The sequence below is a fragment of the Columba livia genome, chromosome 5 (genome assembly GCF_036013475.1).
Source record: "Columba livia isolate bColLiv1 breed racing homer chromosome 5, bColLiv1.pat.W.v2, whole genome shotgun sequence".
In the NCBI taxonomy this organism is placed as follows: Eukaryota; Metazoa; Chordata; class Aves; order Columbiformes; family Columbidae; genus Columba; species Columba livia.
In genome coordinates this window covers 40,394,977-40,421,279 of record NC_088606.1, presented here as the reverse complement: position 1 = coordinate 40,421,279, position 26,303 = coordinate 40,394,977, and the positions used below count along the sequence as shown (strand labels likewise).

At 42.1% G+C, this 26,303-nt stretch overlaps 2 protein-coding genes across 4 annotated transcripts in view; both read right to left on the bottom strand.

The window, feature by feature from the left end:
- The window catches only part of LOC102083779 (cytosolic phospholipase A2 epsilon), a 36,884-nt gene extending 19,740 nt beyond the window's left edge, over nt 1-17,144 (bottom strand). Inside the window, exons 1-6 of the mRNA XM_065064550.1 lie at nt 16,989-17,144; nt 15,675-15,758; nt 8,127-8,199; nt 3,591-3,727; nt 3,026-3,157; nt 183-223 (exon numbers count right to left, since the gene is read on the bottom strand). Of these exons, the coding sequence (XP_064920622.1) occupies nt 183-223; nt 3,026-3,157; nt 3,591-3,727; nt 8,127-8,199; nt 15,675-15,758; nt 16,989-17,084 (563 nt within the window). The 5' untranslated portion in view covers nt 17,085-17,144. The remainder of the gene's footprint in view (nt 1-182; nt 224-3,025; nt 3,158-3,590; nt 3,728-8,126; nt 8,200-15,674; nt 15,759-16,988) is intronic.
- A 6,469-nt stretch (nt 17,145-23,613) lies between these two features.
- Nucleotides 23,614-26,303, bottom strand: part of LOC102094164 (cytosolic phospholipase A2 epsilon-like) — a 34,279-nt gene continuing 31,589 nt past the window's right edge. For all 3 annotated transcript variants that reach the window (XM_065064557.1, XM_065064554.1, XM_065064556.1), the window contains 2 exons: nt 25,302-25,488; nt 23,614-25,079 (listed from right to left, as the gene is read on the bottom strand). In XM_065064557.1, the coding sequence (XP_064920629.1) occupies nt 24,871-25,079; nt 25,302-25,488 (396 nt within the window). In that variant the 3' untranslated portion in view covers nt 23,614-24,870. The remainder of the gene's footprint in view (nt 25,080-25,301; nt 25,489-26,303) is intronic.

The window sequence follows — 26,303 nt, the reverse complement described above, 5'->3', positions numbered from 1 at the left end:
ACAGAGCAAGCTGACTGGAGGGATCGGACAGAAGACTTGCTCCAGCAGAGACTGCAGTCAAGATGCAGAAGAAGTCTGCCACGTTTTTGCAGAAATCTCACCAAGCATGACTTCTAGTGCTGTCTTTGTGTTTTAGCATTCAGCAATTTTTGCATTTTGTAAAGAATCTATATATCACTTACGCAGGCTCCAATTTGAATTCAACTTCTAGCTCCTCCTTGGCCTGAAAACAAGAACAAGAAGTTAAATGAAATAGCTATATAATGCTTTCATTCTTGTCTAAATCCAGGTCCCTGCTATGCAATATTGAAGTAACTGGTTGCAATGCACAGCCTGTGATAAATATTTTAGACTGGAAGGTCTGAAAAAAAACATTTCAAAACAGTTTAATGTTTCCTTCCTCATCTCCTTCCTTCTACAAGTTGTCATCAAAACAACCTGTACTTTTAGCTCTTTGTATGAAGGTTCTCCAGAAAGACAATTTGCACCTTGCTTTGTCTTCTGAATTCTACCTTTTATTCCCATCTATTCCTAGCACTGTCCTGCCGTGATTTACTGTCCTTGCTATTAGCTTAGAAGTTAAAGATCCTTTCCACCCATCACTTTAACATAATAAACAGAGACTGGTTTTATTGAGTCATTAAGAGCTACAGTTTTGCAACCCTCTGTCAGGGGGTGTTGATATGCATGAGCTTGTTGTGAGTGACCTAGTTTGGGTACCAGAAGCAATTTGCCCATGGAGGCAAGAAGTAGCGTGTAAGATATTTCATTGAGCATATCCATAGACTTCAAAGGGAATCTAGAATCTTTTTTCTCTTTTTTTTTTTTTTAATAGATGGAAAACTAAGAAATGGAGTACATCAGTCATTCAGAGTTCCAAAAATGCACTAATTCTGACAGATGAGACAGCAGGCTCAGGCCTAGAGGTATTGCTGCTGTGCACTGCAGAAGACAGTGTTGGGGTACACACAGGGACAACTTCACTTTTGCCTTTGAGGTGAAAGTTGATACAATCAAAGAGGCAGGGAGTAGTGGCTATGAATTACAGGGGAAAAAAAATATTATAGACCAGTCAGCCTCACCTCCATCCCTAGAAAGGTGATGCAACAACTTATCCTTGGTGCCATCTCAAGGCATATCAAGGAGAAGAGGGTCATTAGGGGCAGTCAACATGGCTTCACCAAGGGGAAGTCATGCTTAACCAGCCTCATAGCCTTTTATGATAACCAGGTGGGTAGATGATGGCAAAGCAGTGGATGTGGTCTACCTTGATTTCAGTAAAGCATTTGACACAGTCTCCCACAACATCCTCACAGCTAAACTGAGGAAGTGTGGTCTGGATGATCATGTAGTGAGGTGGACTGTGAATTGACTGAAGGAAAGAAGCCAGAGAGTTGTGGTCAATGGGGCAGAGTCTAGTTGGAGGCCTGTATCTAGTAAAGTGCCTCAAGGGTCAGTACTGGGACCAGTACTGTTCAATATATTCATCAACGACTTGGATGATGGAATAGAGTGCACTGTTAGCAAGTTTGCTGATGACACCAAACCGGGAGGAGTGGCTGACATGCCAGAAGACTGTGCTGCCATCCAGTGGGACCTGGACAGGCTGGAGAGTTGGGCAAAAAAAAAATTAATGAACTATAACAAGGGCAAATGTAGAGTCTTGTATCTGGGCAAGAACAACCCCAGGTTCCAGTATAAGTTGGGGAACGACCTGTTGGAGAGCAGTGTAGGGGAAAAGGACCTGAGGGTCCTGGTGGACAGCAGGATGACCATGAGCCGGCACTGTGCCCTTGTGGTCAAGAAGGCCAATGGCATCCTGGGGTATATTAGAAGTGGGGTGGTTAGTAGGTCCAGAGAGGTTCTCCTCCCCCTCTACTCTGCCTTGGTGAGACCACATCTGGAATATTGTGTCCAGTTCTGGGCCCCTCAGTTCAAGAAGGACAGGGAACTGCTGGAGACAGTCCAACGCAGAGCAATGAAAGTGATGGAGTGGAGCATCGCCCTTAAGAGGAAAGGCCTCTTTAGCTTGGAGGATACTGAGGGTTGACCTCATTAATGTTTATAAACATGTAAAGGGTGACTGTCAGGGGGATGTCACTCTTCTCAGTGACAACCAATGATAGGACAAGGGGTAATGGGATCAAACTGGAACACAAGAGGTTCCACTTAAATATGAGAAGAAACTTCTTCACAGTGAGTGTGACAGAACACTGGATCAGGCTCCCCAGGGAGGTTGTGGAGTCTCCTACTCTGGAGACATTCAAAACCTGCCTGGACACATTCCTGTGCAACCTCATCTAGGTGTTCCTGCTCCGGCAGGGGGATTGGACTAGATGATCTTTCGAGGTCCCTTCTAATCCCTAACATTCTGTGACTCTGTGATTATTCAGTCTCAGAGTTACTCAGGGGTAGCTTGCAGTCAGATCCCTTCTCTATCTACCACACTGTTTCAGCCATATGTTCTTCAATAATTTATAAAAACACTGACAGGAGGGGCTCAGGCTCTCAAATACAATTTTTTTACCATATTTTTTTGTGTTTGTATTTTCAATGTCAATTCATGTACCCATTGTTGGGATAAGTCATCCATGGCAGATTCAGAAAGCTCACGCCAAGGATTTGGAAGTGTTGTATAACCCTCCACTGGTTTCTTAGTTGCTTTATTTTAGCCTCCTACATGATGGAGCCATATAGCTGCCGGACCAGTGACAAATTGGAAAAACAATCCTTAAGTTCAGCCCCAGGAAATAAAACAAAGACACTTTGCCAAGACTATCAACTAATACTGACTTCCAGGGCTTGAGCAGCTGTAGCCGAAAGGGATGAATTCATGGAAGATACCACAGACGAGAGCTGCAATAGGCATTTCCAGAGACATGGGAGTAGGGTAAAGCAATACAAAACATAGGCCAGGAAACAGAAGTACATTAAAATTTACAGTTCAGGCTTGAAAACTCAAGTAAGTGTGCCCTTCACACCCCCTTCTGCCAGGTCTTGCAGGCACTGATCTCACAGGTCTCACCTTTGGGTTGGGCTTAAAACACAGGAGTGCTGTTCTATCAATTGGAAGTTTAGCAGTATCAAAGAGAGCACAGAGTAGATGGTCATCTGGAGTAGCAAAATCCTCATCATAAACTGTCAGCTCCAGCACGTTCTAGAAAAAAGAAGGCTTTTTCAGGATATACTTGAGAAGAAAAGCGCATAAATTAAGCATCATCCCCCTTTGGAAAAACATACTGTGAATCTAATATTCATTCTTCCACAGTTCATTTCAATTGCTGTAATCTGAGTAATACATTGGCCATACCTACACAACAGCTTATTTAACTCCCAAATTCTGTATCAATCTTGCACTGATTCATAAGCCTTTAGTTTCCATAAAACATCAATACTGAGTTCAGTTCTTTCCTAAACAACATGATTGAACAGGCACAGGAACTCAGTAATCTCTGCTTTTAAATAATTTGAACACTCCCTTATAATGTGCCACATCTTAAGCAACTCCTGGGCACAGTTCAGGAGATGGATAGGACCCACCACACACCGAATCTTCAGGCTGTTTCAAGCAGACAACTTTGGCTCCTTACCTTGACCTTACTCTGGATCCTGAAGTAGAAGGTTTCGTTCCACACCGGATTGTTGGAGTTTCTCACAGTTTTAGTGCGGCATCTTTCACGTGTCGCAGTCGGTAGCCACAAGGACACGTAGCAGTCAGCCTGGCTAACTGAGTATGGAAAGAGAAAAAACAGTTGCTGATGTGGCAAAGTCAGTGGTGCTGCATGACACTGAAAGGGTTACTGCATAGTATCAAGAGCAATGAGTTTTTTAAAGACAGAAATACCTGGTGTAATGTAACTTTTCTAGGTGTCCTCTGAGAGGGAAAAAGCACAGACCATAAGATGACCTAGAGCAGAAAGTGGTTTCTGTTCCTCCTTGCATGAGTTACAAACAACAGTGATATTGTGTTCAAAGGAAGAAGGTGAAAATTTCCTCTTCTAGACAGCCACTTTCTTCAGTTTCTCAACTGACAAGTTTTCCTGTGCTCATCTGTGCTGCTCTCTGATGAGATTATTCTAGGACCCTCCTCCCCCTCTTGATAACAACTGCAAAAGGTCTCCATCTCTACCTTGTCTTCAGTGATTTTCTTGGTGAGGGTTTGCAGTACTACCTCTGTTGTAGGCAATGGCAGAGGCTCCCTCCATAAGGAGCTCATTGAATTAGACACAGGATCTTAACAAACTGCCAACTCCAGAAGAGGGACCACACTTCTCCATTTCTCTCCATAAATGCACTGGGAGAAGGCTAGTGAAAAATATTCCATCCCACTTCCCAAAGGCACCTAAATTAATCTCAAATGGCTACAGCCAAACATAGGATGGACTGTATGTGGAAGGAATGCAATGTTTCTTCATGCAGGTTATGCAAAATACTTCAGCAACTTGAACTCTCTCACAGAGTTCTTAACAACAAAATTATCAGATATCATGTAATGCAAAAGGCAACTAACTTTGAGAATGGATGTCCTTTGATGTGAGACTTTTGAGAGAGACAAGTGATGATAACAGTAAGTGGAGAGGACCGTTCAGCAGCAGGTAAGTATTTGATATATATGATATATCAACTGACACTATAATTGTCACTTTTCTTCTTTTTAATATTGTAATGCAGAAATTGAAAAGGTTTTTTAATTCTGCCAAAATTTTCTAAATAAAATAATGTGGTGGAATTAACACATGCCTGCAGAGTCAAAAAACAACTATTCCTCTGATGGAAAAAATTATTTGGAAAATATTCAGCAGGCCCATCCCTCTCCCTCTCTCGTGCTTTTCCACATTCCATATCTCATCTTGGATTAAAGAAAAAATTAAATTAGATTCTGAAAACAGTTTAACTGTTCAGGTCCAGAGTCTGCTTTAACTCACTTCTACCTTCCCATTACTCTTCTGTCTTAGTCTCCTTCCCTATACTTTCTTCTTGTGTTAGTTGTGTGGAAATGTCACCTCCACCATTCAGGTTTCTGTCGTGGTTGAGACGGACAAACGACATGGACCAAGTTCTTTCAAGATGCAAGTAGTAGATGCCATTTATTGTCACAAGTGCATTTTTATACAGTTTTACCAATTCATGTGTCTCTTCACTATCGGTTACAAGTTACAGCAGTAACATCTCATTGGTTAATTTTGCTATCATCAATGTTACTCTTCTACTCCCTTCTCTCTCACGGGTACATCCTTAACATCTCCAGATACTCCTTTACTCCCATCTTTCTCACGGGTAGGCCTTCATATCTTCAGGGCTAATTTCTGTTCCCATGCCCTCCGCCAGGGAATCCACGGACCCACCATAGTCCCCCACAGGTTTCCTGCTTTCCTTTCCTTTTCTCAAGGAACAAAATCCCAAAGGGAAGGAAAAAGGCTGCTATGAGCTCCCTTCCTACTCTGCATTCAAGCCAACAGGTGGAAACAACAGATATTACCCCAGTAACATCTGTTTCCCCCACACAGATGGCACAAGGGGCTTTGCGGACTGATGACTCCAAGAATCCTGATTCCAAGGGGTGTCTTTTTCAGTTGACATATTGGTTGCATATTATATCCCTTTGCCTCCTGCTCTCCTCATACTCATGCCCAATTTGCATTAAGGGTACAAATAAAAAATAAGCAGCATCAAGAGCCTAATTAATAAACAACACAGAGACACTGCAGAGCACAGATGATGCTTGTCACAGCAGCCTGCCACTCACTTCTAAAATAGAAAACATCAGCTACTCATACTAAATGTCCCCCCAGTAAGGGTAGGTCTAGTCAGCCTGGGGAGTCTGGCTGCCATACACGTCTTGCCTTGCTTAGGCACATCAATATCTCTCTGAAGGAGGAACAAAGTGTCTCATCTCTTCCTTTTTATTGCAAATGAGGTTGCTTGTCTTTATTTGATTTATAGGCAGCATTGATTTAAGGACTAGATTTAAGGCTACCCTCTTTCTGTCTTAAGACACAACTTTTACTTGCCTACTACTTGTCAAATTCCAGCATTCAGTCTATATGCTTCCAGGAAACACGTCTGTCTTGGACTGGGTATTTCGGGGAAGTCTCACCTGGGAGAGTTTATCTTTTTCCCAAGGATGGGACAGAAGAAAAATCATAAGGCTTTTTCATGTTATAAAAGAAATCTTTTATCATTTCACTGCCAGGTAATAGCCCTTTTACACCTTGCTACAGAGTAGAAGAAATAAGCTAATTCTAGAGCAGTACTCCACCTCACCTACCCTCCATGATTCAGGCAAAGCCAGAATAGGGATCTCCCACACCAGGAATACCGTGTTTCATAATCCTTGCTAGACCTTTGCTCCATAAATAGTTTATTTTTGAACAGATATGTTTTAACATTCACACATTCTGTGATGAGTTCCACAGTTTACTTCTATGTTGCTTCTGTTTTAAGCTTCCCATTTGATAATTTTTTTTAACGACCCTTCATTCTCATATTTCGAACAAAATAGTGAAAAATTACTCCTTACCTTCTCCCTCCTGTTCCTATTTGTACAGCCATCCTTCCATGTCCTCCTCAATAATTTCTCTTCCACTCTTTAAGCCTGCAGCCTGTTCAGCCCCTCTGGATGTGAAAGCTGTTTCAGATCTGTCATGGTAGATTGTTTTGTTCCTCCATTTTGTCAAGTGTCAGAGGTTTTTCAGGGGACCTACTGAATATAGCCCCCTCAGAGAACTGTATGAGCATCAGTTCGACTCTGCATAACTGTTAGGAGTTTTTTGTTTTGTTTTGGTGCGTGTTTTTTGTTGTGTTTCTGTTGCTGTTGTTGGTTGGTTGGTTTTTTGTGGGGACCTGGGGGTTGGTTGGTTGGTTGGTTTGTGTTTGATTCTTTTTCTTGAAGAATTTTGAAACTGTGAAAATAGGTATTCAAATATTCTTGGAGATCACAGAAGTAATGATGCTGATTTGAAAACATTTTAAAAGTAATTGTGTGACTACCATTGATCTCCATTATTATTGGACGTCAATGACTCTTGTCTGGCTGGCAAAGTACCCTGATCTACTGATGTGATTCATCATTCTTGTTTCTCAACTATACTTTGAGATACAAAGCATATCAAATAACACTTAATTGCACGATGCAGGCAAACTAGTCAGCTGTGTATTTAATGCAAAATACTGCTTCAGTTCTGCTTGCACAATCTCTTCCTACAACCTAGTTATTTGTGATTTTGTCTTGCCGCCTGGCATGCAGAAGATCTGAAAGGAGTCCTTGATGAAACCTTTCTTTGTTATTGCTTCATCACATGTGTACCACAACCATAGATGGGGAGGGAGGTGCAAGTGTATGGAGGTGCAGTGGTGTGAGGGAGGTGCAGAGAGTGTGACCCAATAATGTGACCTCAGATATGGCTTGTATATCCTTCACTTGGGGCTGGCTCACAGCGAAGACTTTCTTTGTGTGAAATGCTTCTCCTCACTGCACATGTGGATAATCCGTATCCTTTACCTAAACAGTGGTATTTCCCTTTCCTGCTCACTCAGTTCCCACCACTTTCCTCCCGTGTGTCTCGCAGGCTTGCACAACTGCAAGACTGTTGCAAGAGTGTTAGAAAGGACAAGGCATCCAGCTCTCAGCACCTTTTTTGACAGTCATTTCAGGGTAATTAATAATGGCATTAGCCTGGTGGTAATGATTTTAGAAAGTGTTTTCTTGTTCATTTCATCTTGTCAGAGCCAAGACTGGGGGCGGGGAGAGGGCAGAGCGGGGAGACTAAAAAGTTTGTTCCTGCCAGCCACAATTCCCAAGGTGCTGCAATTCAACGGCAAAATCACCCCTTGCTTTTGAACACACAGGATACAGTCTCTCTCATCTACCTGTGCCAGAAACTCTCCCTTCTTTGGGAGAAAGTACTTATCCTGAAAAATACATTCAAGTCTTAAAACCAACCAGAAAGCACAGGAATAACATTCAATGAAACAGCAGCAAGCAGCAAGGACTGACCTGGTTTATAACAATTAGTTTACTTAAACACTGGCTTGTTTCAGAAACACCTGGAAAAGGTTGCGGTACAATTATAAAGGAAAACTTGTTGCCTGTACCCTGAGATACCACTAAGAATGGAGATACTTACAGGTGTCCCCTTGCTGGACATTTGTCATCCGGATGATCCTTACAGTCAGCAGGTAGCAGGGAGAGGATAATATCTGGAGAAGAACAGCACAAAACAAGGTATAAATAAGCCTTCTGTGGGAAAAAGTGTCAAATGTGCAAACCAACCAAGTGCTACAAAACAATAATATAGTCAGTAAAGTCTGTGTCAATCATCTCACTATTCTGCAGATGAAAATCTGCAACGTAAGCCTCTGCTATTAAAGAAGTCTTGCTTTAATATTTCAGACATTTCACTGTCTTTTTGCTGTGTTACCCTAAGAGTCTGGATGGCTCATCATAGCAGAAAAGAAAAGGATAAATTCATGTCAACTGACACCGTCTGTGAGACGCTTGCAAAACTCCTTGCTCTATTACTGCAGAGTTTAGCTCCACATCATAGGTACAATAAGGCTCTTGAACAGAGTAAATGCACTGGTGAGCACCAAGGTGGAGTTGTCAAAATACTGAAAGTCCCCTTAGTAACCACACGTGAGGTTCCATCGCTTTGAAAAAAGTGCTGTGAAGAATACCTGTTGTCGCTGCCTCTCATGGGATAAACCTGTAGTACCATTCTGAGAGCTGTCTTTGCCTTTTACTTCAAAACCATAGATTTCTCTTTTTCCCTTTTATAACTGTATGTGGAAAACAGTAACAATAATCTGAACTTTTGTAAATCACAACTATGAGATAAACCAGTGGCTGAGAACTGTTTCCAGGCGATTTTGGGGGTAAGGCATTAGGTATAGGTTGACTTTGGGGAAAAATTAAGAACAATACCCCCCTCAAAAAAACCCTTAAGATTGAAAGTGTCTAACTTCCTTTGGTCCCTTTGAATGTCTTAGCCATAACCTTCTATAAAACAAGTGTCTCCAGATTTTGTGACTGCAGGGACCTCTTCCTATTTATTATTAGAGGATAATGTGAATTCCTTCCTCTAAGGAAGGCGATTTCCTGCTTGCTCATTCCACAAAGCTGTCTCTGGCTCAGTCCTATCTGCAAAGGCCACTCTGATGAAACCAATAAATAAATCAGCATTTCCTGTGGTTGTGGTACACAGTCATTTCCTCACACTCCTAGAAACATTTCCACCTGTATAAGTGGTTGCAGCAGAGCCCTCCAAATAATTCTTTTTGTCAACTGCTATTTTTATCGACTGATTTCCTCTCATTTAGGAGCATCCTTCTATTTCTATAGCACTTCAGAGACTTCCTAGAACTACTGTAAACAAGCAGACAAAATAGATGTTAAGGCAGATAAAGAGAAGCTGGCAAAACCTCACTTAAAACAATGTATGCACTATTGCCAATTTTTTTTTTTTTTTTAGATAACAGAGCAGAAAGGACTTTATTTTCAGATGTGAAGACAATTAGGCCTCCTTTGTCACAACAAATTACTTGCTCAATCTATGTTTAAAATTCTCTCTTCTGTCTCCTAACACATCGTGTTATGTTAAGATGTTTTTGTTGAGATCTTAAAAAGGGTTCCTGCTTCCACTCCTCCCATATATGCCTCAATAAATCTTTGTTTTTTTCCCTTTTTAAGTACTTCACAAAATTCACCCTTAGCAACCCGTCTACTTTCTACTTCAAGTGTTCTCAAAGGAGAGAAAGCCTGACAGAAGCTGCAAAATTTGCAAACAGCAACTGATGGGTGAGTATGTCCTCAGAGCTACCCTGTGCAAGGACACTGTTCACATTTCAGAAACAGTATAAGCATATTAATACAGCTCTCCACCCAGTTAATTAACCCTTCTTCTCAGCTGGGTAATTAGCAAAGGTGGATCACCACACTCACATGTTAGGAATCAGCTTGTGCACCTCAGCATATGCCATAGAAGGCAGAAAGTCATTGTTTGGTAGGATCTGCATAAGCATGGGGCAATTCTTGCAGCCATTTATCTCAGGAGATTGCAGAAAGTGCTGCCAGCTCCTGGATCAGCTACAGCTATGCTTGCTCATGCAAATGGCATTGTTTGACTGAGAACTGACGGATCCAATATCTGCAAAGCCACTTGAGATTCTTAGATAAGAGACATTAGGGAACTGTGGTTGGTTTGGGTTTTTTAATGATTATTATATATTTCTGCCATCTGATCACCTGTCTCCCAGTTCCTATTAACAACTTTCTAATGTGTTGGCCTAATTTCTCCACCTGACATGGAGAAATCAGTTCTCAGAGATGCAGGTTTCACAAAAAGTCTTATTGAAGTTTCACCTAAGATCAGTGGCTTCACAGAAGCTACAGAAATCAGGACCTGTGCTTGCAGTGGGGGAGAGGCAGATGTCACCAGCCAGTTATCAGAGAAAGATGCAGCAGCCAAGTGCTGGCCATCCTGGCAGCTGAGGCACCTGCTGGTGGTGGTAGTGAAGACAACAGGGAGAGCAGAAATCACCCAGCTATCAGGCCTCGTTAGTTCTGCTGCTCCCAGGAGGATTTGCTATTTTAGTTAATTCCAGTAATGTATTAAACAAACAAACAAAAATATTAAATAGCAACTGGGACAACTATAACATGATGTACTAGCATCTAGTTATACAACAAAGAAAATAGCAGCTATGCCTGCATAATGCAAAGGATAGAAGTTTTGTTATTCTGTTTACTTAAAACTTATTATGTTGTCTTTAACAACAACAAAAAAAAGGCTACTGCTATGTCATGATGTTTGACATATGGAGAGGTTTCCACCACTGCCTTGAGTGGTGGAAAAGCCCAGGCAGTGTCCTGTTCTGGGCCTAACAAGGGGCTAACACTACAACAACCACTTAGCGCTGTCATATTGTTGCTTTGCTTTTAATAAAATCAAGAATGATGTAGTTGGTCTGTCACTGTTTCACTGACTGACAATCTGTTGACTTGTCTTCACTTTGGGCCTTCCAAAATTGTGGTCATGTACAGGCATGTGTAACACAGCTGCATGCAATGTAGAACACCGTGACACCAGTACACAAGCAGGGTGTGCACTGTTAGTTTCTCTGTACTCCCAGGGCAACAAAGTTTTACTGGGATTTTCTGAACAACAGCTTCATCAAATGTAGAGCAATTCTCAGCGTCTTCTTCCAGTTTTCCACCACTTCCCTTAAAAAAGAATAACATGGTATGATACTTGGCACCAATTTACTGTGTTGGTGGAAGTAAAGGATTCCTCTGTCACGTGAATGATTCCAACTTTCTTCCACCCAGATGAGTAAGAATTTGAAAACAGAAATTTCTCTGTTGTGAGCTCTCTGGGGATGCAGACTGTCAGCATTCCTGGCAGATTTGTGCCTCCATAGGTCTATCCCAACCCTCTTTAAAGTCGCGCTTATATTCAGATGTAGGTATGTGTGGCATGCATCCATCTCAAGGAGTGCTGTAAATTACTGCACTAGTTTAGCTGATACATCCTGTGGCCTCACAAGTGCCTGTGGAGCTCCAAAATGACAATACTCCTTAATGAAGCAAGAGCCCATGAGACCAGAGGATGTCTATTCTTCTCTACTTCTTTTTAATCTGCTTTTCTTTCATCGTGTTTCTTCAGCCTCTAGGTTTCTTCATTTGACAGACTCTTCCAACATGAGCAGTTACTAGCAGCATCTTTCCAGTTTGCGATATCAATGGTTTGGACATTTGCCACTCTACCACGTCTACTGTAAACCATCCCAGTCTCGCAATTCCACAGCAGTAGAGTCAAACGTATGCTGGATCAATGCACATTTTGGTTTTCAGTGTTAGCTCCTTGTTTTACCATAGATGTTCCATCAGTTAACAGAATAGTGTAGCTGCCTCCCCAAAACAGACAGCAGTTATCTGACAACACTCACCCAGAGAAGAGAATTTACTCTTGAACCTCCAAAGGCGGCAAACACAATCTCAGTCTTGATTGTTGCCCTTTTTTAGATTGGTATTTACTCCAAAGCAAACATAAACTAACAGAAAAATAATGCAGAAAACCTGAAATTCATCTTCAGTGTGTGTGATGAAAACTATATCATCACCAAAAAGCAGCTACCCTCCAAGCAGGTGCTCAGTTGTTTTTTTTCTACATGAAATGTGGAAGGCCTTCCATCTGGTCTCATGAGGAGATGACCTTTGCTATGCTGGGTGAAAAATTTGGATGAGGAAGCACAGAAAATTATGAGCCACATTGTGCTGGCACCATTACCTATTTCAGTGCAACCACACTGCATGCTATTCCACAAGCCATCTTGCAAAGATCAGACAAGATTTAAAAAACACTTGAGAACAACCAATTTACTTTTTCAATGGTCGGAAAAGGCGATTTCTACAAACCAACCTGAAAAAATTGTGTTATTTCTGAAAACCATGAAAAGAGCTTCCTCTTCACACACAAATTTTTCATGCAGTTACCCAATAATGATGCCTCTATGTGTTTCTATGTCATCTACCAGCACAGCAGCCTTTCCTGGCAAAGATAGCTTCCCTGCCTTGACTAAGGTCTCCCTGCATTCTTGGCCCACAGAAACATTCCACGGAGATGAAATCACCCACAGGATGTCACCATGGCACTTCTTTCTTCATGTAATTTAACTAGATGGCAGCCAGGGACCAAATTAAAAGAACTGAAAACCTCCGCTGCTGATGGTGTATCTGGAGCTGGTGGTGTGTGAAGAAGCTGCGTGAGAGTCAGGTCTCCTTAGAGAATGTGGATCCTTGAGTTTCCTACAGTTGTGATCAGGATGCTTCAGGCTGTGAACATCACTCAGCCAAGCCCTGCCCCAGCCTGCTGGAGCTGATCTCCCACAGCTGTGTGATGTGCCAGGGGACCCCACCATGGCACATACTGCCTTGGATGACCATGGCTGGCTGCTGCATTTGGCCATGTCTGTGAAGCTCTTCCTCATTCTTGACAAACTTGGGCTCCACACCAGAAAAGCAGCTGCTCTAATTGCTTCCTTCCTTCACCTCCTCTAGGCGCTGGGGCTGTGGCATCTCCATTGACGGCTGCAGGGCTGTGCAACGGTGGGGGTGTGGTGCCAGGGACCACTGCTGCCATTAGCTGATTTTCGCAAGTCATGTGTAATGTAACTTCTAACCAGGCCTCCTTTTCACCAGAATTAGCAGAAGATTTGTTTGGATATTGGTGAATAAAAACTCCCACAGCTGGATGGAAACACCTCTTTCCTGCATACAGCCATGATAACCTGGCTTCAGCTGGCAAAATTTATCTGTGTCCACAGGAGCATGACAGGTACACACAAGGACACAAGAACTGTATCCTTCAAATCATTGCTTCCCCATACGTGTATCCATCATGGGACTATGAGTCTTTTCAGGAATACGACTGTGCAAATGATGCAATGCTTGACATATGTTTCCAAAAAGCAGAATTTCAAATATTGATCGACACAACATGGATACTCTCAGTACATGGTGATCTCAACATCTGCAGAGGTTTATTATTTGGCTGATAAGTCAGGCTAGTTGCATAGCCCTTTCAGTACTGTTAACATTGTCCTCCATCTTTTAGTGTCTCCAGATGTTTAATGACCAGACTTTTTCTGATTTTGAAAAATAGGTCCATTTGAAAACATAGAGCATTCAACTGCGCATTCAAAATTATTTCCATATGTATAATTTTAGCCAGGGGCATAGGATAGTCCATCCATGAATAGACAGAACCCTCTTATCCTGCTTTGCCCTTCCCAACCAGAACAAATATGAGAGAAGGAAACTAGACTGAGCATTAACTGTCTGAGGTTTGAGACTCATTATACCTAATTCCAGGTAGCTTTGAAATAGGTGTTTACGTCTGGCAGTTGCTGGGCATTTCTAGAGTCTCATCCTAAGGTAGACACTACCACGGGACAGGCATCACACTCTGAAAATCTCTGTTTCTAACTACCAGTTCTCAGGGGCATCTCAAGGTCCATCTCAGACACAGATCTTTTACATTTTTTGTGTCAAATGTGGATAAGACAAATCTTATTTCAAAGTTATGAGCTGATGAGAAGTGGCTTTCTTTGACTTTGCAAGGTTCATTTTTAAATACTGGTGCATGTAATTTCAGCAGTCTGTAATTTAGGCATCCACATGCCACCACTCAGGGTGGCAGGGGAGGCACCTGGGCTCAGAACAGCCTCTGCAGCTGAACAGAGCCGCTGCTGGTGTCACGCTCCTGCAAGCACCATGGAGCTGGGGGTGCCTCAGGAACTGTTGCCTCCTGCCTTTCCGATTGCCCCTGAGCCCAGGGCCGGAGCTGCTCCCAACAGCAGCCTCTTGCCCTTGTGGGATGCAGGGACTCCATGCCTGGCAGCAACGGGGACCCAGCCCTCCTGCTTGCCTTAGCTCCTGGTTCACATATACGAGAGGCAGCAACTGCAACCGCCTCCTAACCTCACTATGCAGGGTGGCAGCTCCTCCATCTTCCCATGACCCCAGGAGCTGCTTCCAGCTGCCAAAATTCAGCAGAAGACAGAGCTCCTGCCTTGCACAAAGGTGAGAGTTTAACCTGCCCCTCTTCTGTTAAAGGGGCAGGTTTTGTTGTGCTGCTGTTCTCCCCAGCTGCACAAACCCTGCAAGAACAAGGAGACCTTGCCTGGCAGGGAAATGAGGTATCACTTAACGTGTTTACAGGATGACTTCAGCTTCCAGATTAAAGCTCCTTTTCAGCTTCATTTTCATCGAATCATAGAATAGTTTGGGTTGGAAGGGACCTTCAAAGGTCATCTAGTCCAACCCCCCTGCAATGAGAGCAGGGACATCTTCAACAAGATCAGGTTTCTCAGAGTCCCGTCCAGCCTGGCCTTGAATGTTTCCAGGGACAGAGCATCTACCACCTCTCTGGGCAACCTGTGCCAGTGTTTTACCACCCATTTTGTCTCAGCATAACTTGTCTGCATGAATTACAATATAAATTAGCACAGACGTTTCTTGGGACAATATTGTTATACAAGTTGCATATTCATTTAAACTTTTTTAATGCTGAAAGATAGGAAACAAGGCCTGTACATACTGCACAGATAAAGTGGCAGAATGAGAACCCCTATCAAAATCAGTAATTTGTAACAAAAATAAACCTATGACTGATCTTCAAACACAAGAAAATGCTCTAGAACATTCAAGCATTACTCCATTCACAGAATCTTGTTACTGTTTTTGCTGATGGAGCACAGAAGTGGTGTAAAAACAGGGTTCAACAATCTGGGGTTCTCTGATAAATTGCTAGGTTAGAGATTGCACTACTGAAGGCATTAGAGGAGAACATGGGTCACTGTCACTTTTGGCCCTTTAGTTACAAAATCATTGCAGAACAGAGAGCTCACCAATGGATTTCCTTTACAAAGAAGTGAGGGATTAAAACAGCATATATTCTGCATGTTCCCAATAAAACATAACAGAGATACAACAAACAATTCTGAAAATCATAAATGTAAGAGGAATAAAATTATCCAAAGAACAAATTTAAGGACATTTCCCTTGTAATGCTCAAACTGCTGCCATCATTATTTGTCTATCTGAGCCTTCTCCCCTTTTGAGCAAAACAAATCCCTTTGCCATGTTTGGTTCAAAACTCTCTCATTCATAGTACCTTGAAATCACTTTTGTCTTGATTTTCTTCATTTTCTCCTCGATGTCCATCATCTCCCAAAGAACTGATATTTGAGTCTGCATCCTGAGGAAAGAAATAAATAAATGATAAATTATGACATTAAAACAACAACAACAGCAGCACTATCAGGGTAGGTAATTAATTCCTATTCGCAATAACTTATGCTGAAACCCCAATTAGAACAACTGTTGGTTACACCCAGCTGTGTTACAGTGCTCAGCATAATGAACAAACCACCATGTGGTTCGGTACATAATGGTGAAAAATCCATGTCAGGGGTGCCCCTTCAACAAGTCAATGAAGAAAAGCCATTTCAGCTGTGAGATACACAAAAGGTACCTCAGCATTTATTCTGTGAATAAAGGTTTGCTTTTTGTTTCTGGCAACCTAGTCCCACTCTCGGGACTATTAAATCTTGATTTAAAAAATCCTGCAGTCTTTTCTCTGGGTTTGAACCCGGAGAACTAAACACATTGCAATTGTAAAATTTTATATCTAACGTTTCAATTTTTTCAGTAAACAGAAGTTCCAAAATTCTTCTACAATGTAGGGTTCCCCTTTTTGAAATGCTTTGTAGGAAAACACTATCAAAGGACAGTTCCCATAAAAAATGTCAAAAGTATTCTCTTTCTGTTTCCAGTGTACTTACCTAACTGATATGCCTTGTCCAGTCGAAGATCACACAGAACAATGTATAACATAGTACACTTAAAATTAAATGCTAATCTTGAAATGACCCAGAGGATGCAAAGTGAAATGGAAAATTCAGAACAAAAATGGCAATGTGGAAATAAAATTCAATACCCTATCACTATTCTCTATCCTGTTCTTATCTCTTTTCCAATGCCAAAAGATGGAGTTGTCACATTAATACACATGTAAATATTTCGCTATCGATATAGAAATACGAAGTTTTTAATAAAAGTAGCATTTAATTATGGAAGAAAAGATATATTTTTTAAGTCTGGGTCTGGATTTAGGCTGATAATTCAGTCCCCTAGAAATTGTTTCCTTCCCAGTTAATTTTTGTCCTCTTGCTATGCTGACTTCTCTCACTTTGCCTACGGAGCTGAGATCTTCGGCTCCAGTGGAGTCAGGAGGACTGATAGCCACAAAGATAACATCTCACCTTAAACTCCTTCAGGCAGAGATACTGTTACCTAGTCCCTTCAGACAGTGAGTTTGTACAGTAGCTTGTATATAAACATGTTCACAAGGCAGGACTTTGTTTTTTTCTCAAATGCATGCCAAATGCAATGGACCTTAAGCAAACTTTTAAAGCTGTTTTCTTACCTGTAGTGTTTTCGTATTTGATAGAGTCGTGGCCTTCCCTGGATTCATGTGATAGAGTATTTCTGGCACCTCCACGGGCAGCACTTCCTGAGACATGTTTGCAGGATTTACTCCTGTAGGAGTCAATGACAACTTATTTTATAAAATTACCTGAAGCCCCACCCATCTCATCTCTGTAGGTGAAGGACTTCCCTCCCATTGCTAAAGACAGTGGAGCACCAAGGATGACTGCTCCAGGGAGGATCTTAGAGGGCAAGCGCAACATCCAAAAGGGATGTGGTACCTTCCTCCGGCTGGGAACCTCTCCCAGCCCATGCTTGCCCTTTAGATCCTGAACTGCTGCCACCCTTTTTCTGTGATGAGCAGAGTGCCAGGTTGTACTGCCAAGCAAAGGAGAAGCACAGAGGGCAGCACCGCTGGAGCCTGCTCCTTCAAACGCAGCTCTACCCCACCTGTGGCACAGGGACTGCCCTGAGCAGAAAGCGATGGCAGCTCCTCTGTGGAGGAAACTGAGTACCGGAAAAAGCCTCTGTGTGTAAACAACTACCAGTGACCTGCCTGTGTGCAGTCACATAGCTGTCCACTTCGGTCAAAGTCTCTGTATGGGTGGGAGGACCCAAACTCATTGCCTGCAAAGAGGCACTGACCTGCATCACCCCATCACCCAACGGGTTACTGCGTGGACCAGCAGCTCCCAGCTCTTCCTGGGCTGTTCCCATTTCTTCTTGCTGGGGGTGCAAGGCCAAGGCGTGAGCATGGGGCTGAGTCTTTGGTTTGCAGAGGTAAGCAGTAGATAGGGGAGGTGAGTGAGGGGCACAGAGCAGCAGTACCAGATTGTGTGCAATGGGATGGCAAGGAGAAGAAGATGGACATTTGGAGGGGTTAGCAGAGATCTTGAGGTCAATGACAATGGCTACAAGCACTACCCAGGACTACTGCTGCACCTGGCAGGACCTTGAATTAAAAAAAACAAGCAAACAAACAAGAAAATAAAGAATAGATGTGAAAAACATATAAGAGTTATGCTTTTTTACATTTTCCAGAGAAAGGCAATTTAACTTTACAGATCAACTGATGGAAACTCATGTCAAGATGAACAGATTACAATATCCAGTGGTTTAGTTTTATTGCTTTTTAAGTTTTATTTTACAGAGTTTTTGTTCAACCAAAGAGAATGAACAAAAGAGTACGTGATCATCTCCAGTCATACCCACTGGAAATTACCATCTTCAAATACAGAAAAACAAATGAATAACAATCTACAGTTTCAGTAACAGTAGGCTGTGTCATAGCATCTGCATTTCCAGAATGAAAAGTAGGTCTGCCCACAAGAGCATCTTTTGGCCTCAGGTGACAGACACTCGGAGCAGCATTCTGGAGAACTCCTCTTGCAGCTTAATTCAGAGAACAATCATTTGCCATTTTTCTTAGCCTCACCAGAAGAGAAGAACTGCCTGACCTCGGAAGACCTGCCATTGGACACTAAAAATGCTGGTACACTTGTTATTAGGGCAGGCCAGCTTTACCAAGGCTAATTAGTTCAAAGGACAATTAGAATAAGTGATGATATTCACCTAGAATCCCCTCCTAAAGGTGGCAGATCTTAATAAAGTTGAGATTCCCCGTCTTCAAGGAAATCTGTGGAGAAGAACAGGCAGATTCTGTGTACAGACTTCCACATCTTCAGAGTTAAATCCCCATTATATGTGCACTCATCCATCTGGACTGATCTGTATGACCTTCAGCTACATCGAGGTATTCAGTTTCCACCAGAGTGACTCCACAGGGAATGCCATAAAGGAAGAAAACTCCAAGACTCTCATTCACAACTGAAATAGTATTATCTAATTTAAAATCTGAATGTACAAAGCTGGATGGTTTCCATTTGTAGAATGAAAATCAGAGTTCCAAGAGGACTGGTTTTATCTCTTTAAATTTCATATTTCAGTCATTTAAGGATAGATGATGCAAAAGAATGTATGTGCTTCAAATACCTAACCATAGCTGCCCTGGCAACAAACAGCATACTACTCTCAACCTTTAGTGCTTGCTAGACCTCGTACTCCCTCTACTACTTAGGTTTCTTATTCACACCCAGTTTGTAGAAACATCAATCACTTGGTGAAGGTACCTGTAGTATGTCTTACCTCAGGGGCAGGCTGTGGAGAAATGAGGCTCCACAGCACACTTAGCACTTTTCAACATGTTCAAATATACCTTTGTGATTTCTTTCATCACAGTCTTGGACTGGATAGAAACTTCTGATAGCCAGTGTCCTCCAAAATGCCTTGCAACAGTATGCATTTGCTTAGCCTTCAAGCAGGCCAGACAAAATGAGCCTGGGGTTATTCTGGCAAGCTGGAAACACAACAAGGACTATCTGTGACCACCTCACTGCTCTCAGATATATAAATACTTCTATACAAAAAAAAAACAGCATTGGAGAGCAAAGTCAGATGGACATTCTGGTTCAGCTATGTCCTCTTCCTGCAGGACGAGCAGCATCTTAGACCACCCCTTGTGCAGTTAGCGACGGAAGGAGATGTGGAACATAGCTTGCTTTCAAGACTGGTGAGAATGATTTTGGATGTCAGCCAGCTGAGTAGCAGAAATTGCAAAATTAAAGAAACAACTATCAATTGCTCAAGATTTAAAAGTGCGTGTTAATATATATGTAGAAACTTACAACTGCTTACCTGATACTTATCAGCCTCTAAGGATGCTCTATCACTTCAGCATAAGAAAAGAAATAGGACAGGAGCAAATATTTCATATATTTAGAACTAATTTACACATTATTAGCTGAGAGAGAGAAAGGTGCAATAAGCAGCAGCTGACATAAAAAGTAATACTGCTATAGGCCAAGGGACCATCTTTTCCCAATGCTAAAGGGCAGAGAAAAGGAGAGAGAGCTGGGAGCTAGAAAGCACTCACAGTATTCATATCAGATCTCTGTAAGCCCAGAGTAGTCAGAATCTCAACAGCAGGATTTAATGCCATCATGTTTTCTGGATGAGGGTTTTTCAGCTGCTCTTCTTTTTAATGAAAAAAACCTAACATGACTGCTTTGAAGAAACTAGAAGGGTATCTTTATCTCATATTTAAAGGTTTGTCTTCACTACCTTTTTGTTCTTGATTTTCTCTTTCATTTCTTCTTTCCATTCCCTGCTTTCTTTTATTTCCCATTGACTTCTTGGCTTTCCAAAATATCCATTTCCTTCCTTTGCCCATCTCGGTACTACATAGCTATAATTCCCTTTTTCACTTTTATTCCGGTATTATACTTTTTTTTTTTTCATTCTCCCCTTCCTCTCTCCCTTGCTTTTTATACCATCTGTTTTCTTAATCTTTCCCTTTTGTCTCATGTGTCTCCTCTATACTGCAGTGGTACCTCCAGAAGCTTCAAGTCTGAATGATGGAGGTTTGGTCATATTTGGAACAAGCATGAATGCTACAAGCATAAGGCCATGGCATCTCTATGAGACACCCAACTTCATGGAGAAAAGGGGATAAGCAATAGTGGGTTGAAGGGAGTACAAAGGAGACTTCAGGACCCAAGGAGGAAGAAACTGGCAACATGACAAGACATCCTAGAGTTTTTATATGAAGAGCTGGAGGGGTAGCAGGAGTGCTGGGGAAGTGCTTTATGAATGCTGCAGGTGTGCTGGGCTCCAGTGGGAACCCTGCAAGGGACAGACTTTCGGAAGGAGCTTGAAGGTATGAAAGTTCAATGGCATGAAAGACACACTGCTCTCACTCACTGCTACCTGTTGATCAGCATACCATGAGCAGGGCATGAGGAAACCAACCCTGCTGGAAATGAGGCCCTGATGGCCCCCTTTGCAGTATTGTCACTCTAGGAAGATGGTGGGATATTATACTGTCCTAGTTTTGTTAAAAAACAAGCTTCTCTCTTAGTGAATTTTGCCTGTCAGCTAAAGACTTCATATTACCTGCATTTTCCTGGAGAACCAGACACATGTTTTGGTAAACATAGCAATGGAATGCAAAGTTATTGATAAGCATGGATGGACATCTCGTGAGAGGGACAACAAGAAACAGGTGACCAAGAAACTGGCCAACTGTGTATAACATTCCATTCACGTGAAAACTTCGTATAAAAGTGGAAGATCACGAGGACCTTTCCCTTTCCTTTTTTCCCTTTTGCTTATGGCCGACATTAGGAGAGGACCTTGCTAGTTGTCCCTGCAAACTGAGGCCTAGTGAGAGACTGAATCCAGCTCCGGTTGGCTGCAGAGTCCAATCCAGGACTTCGGGTGCTGGCTCTGCAGTTGTTGAGACTTTCAAGATTGGTTTTGTATATTTTGTATTATTTTCTTATTAGTAGCACTAGTAAGACATTTTTAATTTTTCCAACTCTCTTCTCTCTGTCCTTCTTTTCCTCCTGATCACCTGTCCTTAGTGGGAAGGGGGGAGAGGGAGGGCCAAAAGGGGGAAGGGGGGCAGGAGAGGTTAATAATACATCTGCCAGGGTTTTATTGTCACCCCGCAATCTAAACCCTCGACATACACAGCAGAGTTTTACAAGTGAATGGGGTTTGGCATAGGGCTTCTCAGAAGGGAGTCCTGCTTTACCACCCACATTCTCCTGCATCCACTGTGGCAGACATATTTCCTGTCATTTGTGTGATGCAACCTGTAGTCAAATAGCTCACTTCACTCAGACTGTTTGCAGTGATCTTTTATTTGACCACTCTTTGGGCTACAGAATGGTATAAAATGGTACTGCAAACCATCCCATTAGCTTCTGCCTCCTCAGGACCCTTGCTCAACGGTACTGTCCAAGTACCCACGTGCCTCACAAGGGGTTCAAGAACCCCACTGCTGCTTTGCTTGGGTTCCTACAGGCTGACTCACCTCACTGAGCTGCCCAGTTCTCAATGAACCTTTGTGATAATCGGAAGGGCTGGGGCAAAGGTGCAATTGCATGCTAATCCCTTCACTTACCTACAGATAATGAATGGGTAAGAAGAAAAAGCAAGACACTGAAAAGATGCAGAACATATTCATTACAATTAAGCAGGTCACCATGTTAGTGTTTGTAGTTCCTGTTAGGGCTACGAAGAGTTCTGGCTTTTAAATCAGTGCTAACACTGTGATACAAGTGTAGGCATGGATTTTTGCAGTGCTTCTACCCCTCTAGTTTGTTTCCTCCCTTGAATGGATAATTCCATGAAATTATTCCTATTTTCTGTAAAAAGGGGCTCTCCTAAGCTGCAAAACCAAAATGGCATTTAAATACCCACATCCACAGCTGTTACCCACATTCTTTCAATGCCTCAGTACAGCCCAGAGGCTGAGCGCACGAAACATACCCATTAGCAGCTGAACCAGAACAAAAAATGCCAGAAGACAAAGCCACACAAAGGCTGCAAAAACTGACAGCCAGGATCTTCTGCAAGTGTTCTGTGCAATTAATTAATACATTTAATGATTAAAAGCAAGCTGAGCCAAACGAATTAACCAGCCCCCTAAGTCACAAACTAAGCACCTCTACTAAGCACAGACAGGCATGCTGACTAGATGGAAGTCAAGAGAACAGGCAACTGCTTAGTAGTGGTCACCTGGAGACAACACTACAATATCTCAGAGAGGAAGAAAACAACTACAGATGGCATGATGGAGCTGCTGTCCATCCCCTCAACTCAAGAACATTACCTACGGGTGAAGGCCCCCATGCCCCAGGAGAAGGACAGATGGGTGGAGGATTAAGCCAGACCTTTTTCAGGGTCTACAGTAACACAGGACATATAGGTATTTTCAGGGTCACAGCAAGGGCCTTGCTGTGGGTTGAAGGTGGTTATGGATGTATCTGAAAGAAGAAAGCCACAGATGTCCAAGGATTGCAAGGGGAGAATTGATGAAAAGATTCAGTTCTTATCCAAGAGCTTTACCCACACTGAAAGCACGACTAGGAGCAATCGTGTGGGCCTGGCCAAACTGCCAACATCTGGGATAGGCTCAGTCCCTAGAGGGTACAGCAGAGCAAGGGATGCCTTAGTGGCACACCTGGAATCAACGAGGCCTCTCTCTGTTAAAAAGAAACCAATAAACAAAAAGTGTAGGAGGCAAAGGGGTACAGTTGAGGGTAGGGATAGGAAGAGAGAGGCAGGGTTCTTGAAACTCGGTGTCATTGACAGCCTTGGATGGCAGCTCTTGAAGATGCCTGAAATGCTAGCTGGTAGGTGGGCAGGTGGGAGAAGTAGCAAACACATGTGTCACCCCAAATGGGTTTTCCATAATGATAAACATGGAGGGCTGAGAGGGAGTTATGGCTGGGGCAGAGGAGAGGCAATGCCGAAAGGGATGGCATGACTCAACAGCAGAGATCACAAAGAAGAGCCCTTGATGAGCACTGCCAAGTAAACAGCCATTTCAGCACACTGGAGGTTTGAACCAGGGCTGCAAATTGGATGGAGGTGTGAGGGCCTGGAAAAGCAGCTGGGGCAAGGACACACCATCCCTGAGGGGAGTGAGGTCATCAGAGGTGAGTGTGGGAGAATAAAGATGATGAAGGCTTAAAGCCATTAAGGTATGCCTGAAGGAAGAGAGACAAATGATAGTAAGAGGAAGGAGAATTTTTCAACCTTTTAGAGGTTCACACTTCATTTTGAAGTAAGGATTTATTTTCTCTTTTGACTATGATTGCATTGTGCATAGCTCTGTGTGTGCCAATACGTTATTTCAGTGCAGACAAGTTACTGCTTTTCATTTAAATTTGAAGTAATTAAGGGTAGCTGATAATGGTTGAAGCATTATGTCTTGCTTTAGATTAGCATCTCTATTGTGATGAAACAGGCTTACAGAGCATCCGTGTTATTAAAATCCTTCATAAAGCAAAGAATTATTTTGATCTTCATCTCAAAAATAAGCAGTTTTAACAAATTGCCTTGTGCTATTTATAGTAGTTGCATAGATGGTGTGTTGATTGTATACAGCCAGGAACTGACAAAGGTATGCAATTACCCATGGATATCAGTGTAAAGCACCTATTGCCTTCTTACCACAAAGTCTGAATGTCTCTGTTTTCGATGTTTTTATTCTCATAGCCAGCATCTCATCCTATAATAACAAGAAGTACTATTGAACCTGTTGAAATTAACAGGATGCAGGTGCTGAGCTGAATCCTGTAAATACTGTGAGTGTTCAGAGAACAGCACAACCACAGGTCAAGTACTTACACATGCACCAGAAGACCCTATCCTGACTCACAATGGGGTTTGCAACGGTGACTTCCAAGGGATTTTCCAAACCTAGATATTGCTGGTATAATAAAACTTGTAAATTCAGAAGTACAGAAAATTTGTATTTTTCATGTGAAATCTCATATTTGCTATATATTTTTTTATGTTTAGATTTGCATGTTATTTCCAACAATATTTCTTGCTGACACAACAGGAAAATATAGGTTTTTTCTTTGACATGGTCCATGTTTATTATGTATATTACTGTTGCACTAGATTTTGAATAGATTAAATATTTGTAGCTCATTTGTCTTAACATATAAATTCTACTAGCATAGTAATTTTTAAAATAATTGTTATTGCTGTCTCACATTCATTATTTACAAAACTCATCAATAAGCCACATACTCCCTAAGGTTTGCTTTACTGCATATACATGTATGTATACGGAAAAAAATGTTCACCAGCAGTAAAATCCAAGATAAATAAAGCATGAGACAAGCGATTATTTTGTTTGATTGGTTTATCTAGGATCACCACATGGTGGAGAGGATCCACAAGCTGAGATAAGCCTTTGTGCTTTCCCAAGTCTGTCATGTTCATTCACAAACAGGTCTTGATTCTTCTGCAGAAAAATAATATTATTTGGATATATTTCTGAAACTCAGGACGGTGTTTTATTTTTTGTGCTGTCGTTTCTGCTCTATAGCTGAATTCAAAGCCTGAAGGATCAGATGTTTGTTGTTCTGAATATTGTAGCTGGTCAATTCTACCAGCTTGTCAAACTCTTCCTCTGTGTAGGTAAAGCTGTTTAAGCAGTATGGGGAAAAAATGGTGGAAACGTCCACGTTGCCCTGCGCCATCTCAGCAGGGCTGCGCTCCACACCTACACAAATAAAGAAAGGTCATTGATGGGTTCTCAATGTGGTCCCACCTCCCACTTTCCATATGGGGCACAACATTGCTCCTCACTACGCACACACCAGCATTTCTCTCCCATGGGAGCAGTGGTAGGGGAGGGAGAGGACCATACTAGACCATGCCTCCCATCCTGACACAGCCAAAGGGTGTCCAGGTGGTGGGAGGACTGTCTGTGTCCACGGCTTACCAGGCTCTTTGTATTTTTTGAAGGTGTCATTCACCAGCGGGAAAAACACCACGGTTGGTGCCTCTGGGATGTCTGCATCTTCGAAGATGTAGCACTCCTTTAGATTTTTCTTTTCTTCTTCACTCAGGTGGATTTTGGGAAATGGGATTCCTTGCTTTAGGAAGTACTTGGAGGCTTCTTCCAAAGGCTGCATTCAGACAGAGAAAAGGGTCAGAAATTATCTCATCCCCCAAGCTTTTCCAAATGCACAATGCATTCACCAAAGACTTTGCAAAGATCAGGGAGTAGCCTTCACTGTCAGTGTTTCTTCTGGCCTTTGTCTCTTGCATGAGAGATTAAGTACTAGTTATTATCATAACAACATTTCAAGACCCAGCCTCCAGCTTGCACTCCTGATGTTTGTCCTACCTCCGCAGCCTTTAACTGCAAGGTAAACAAGATGTTCATGGCTTCAGGCAGGGGCAGCCCAGCTGCTTAGAACACAGAACCATGCCCTTTACTGGAGAAAACCCTGAAATTAGTAGCATGTACAGGAATCCAAAATGGTATGTTTTTAAAATACAGATTCATAAAAGTACAAACTTTTTGTTGACTTGGCATGAAGTATTTAAAAGCCCCCTAACTGTCAGATGCCTTAACACGGTTTTGAAAAATGGTGCAGGTATCTGAGAGTAAGCATCATCTTGACTGAAAAGTTAATTTAATCTTGCGGATGTGTAAGTCATTTTTGAAAACAGGATTTTTGTTCCTGGATCTGGTTGATGTGTATGAAAACTTTCATCTTCAAAAACTTCCATCTTATCCATATTTGGTAACAGGAATTATAGGCCAGAACAAAACAAAACAACAAAAAAATAACAAAATCACAAACAACAACAACAAAATCCAGTTTCTGTTCTAAAGGCAAATGAAGAAACTACTTCGAATTCGACTTCATGTGGATATATGGATATCTTTAGATTAATATAACAAGACAAATGAAATTTGTTCATCAATGGTGGT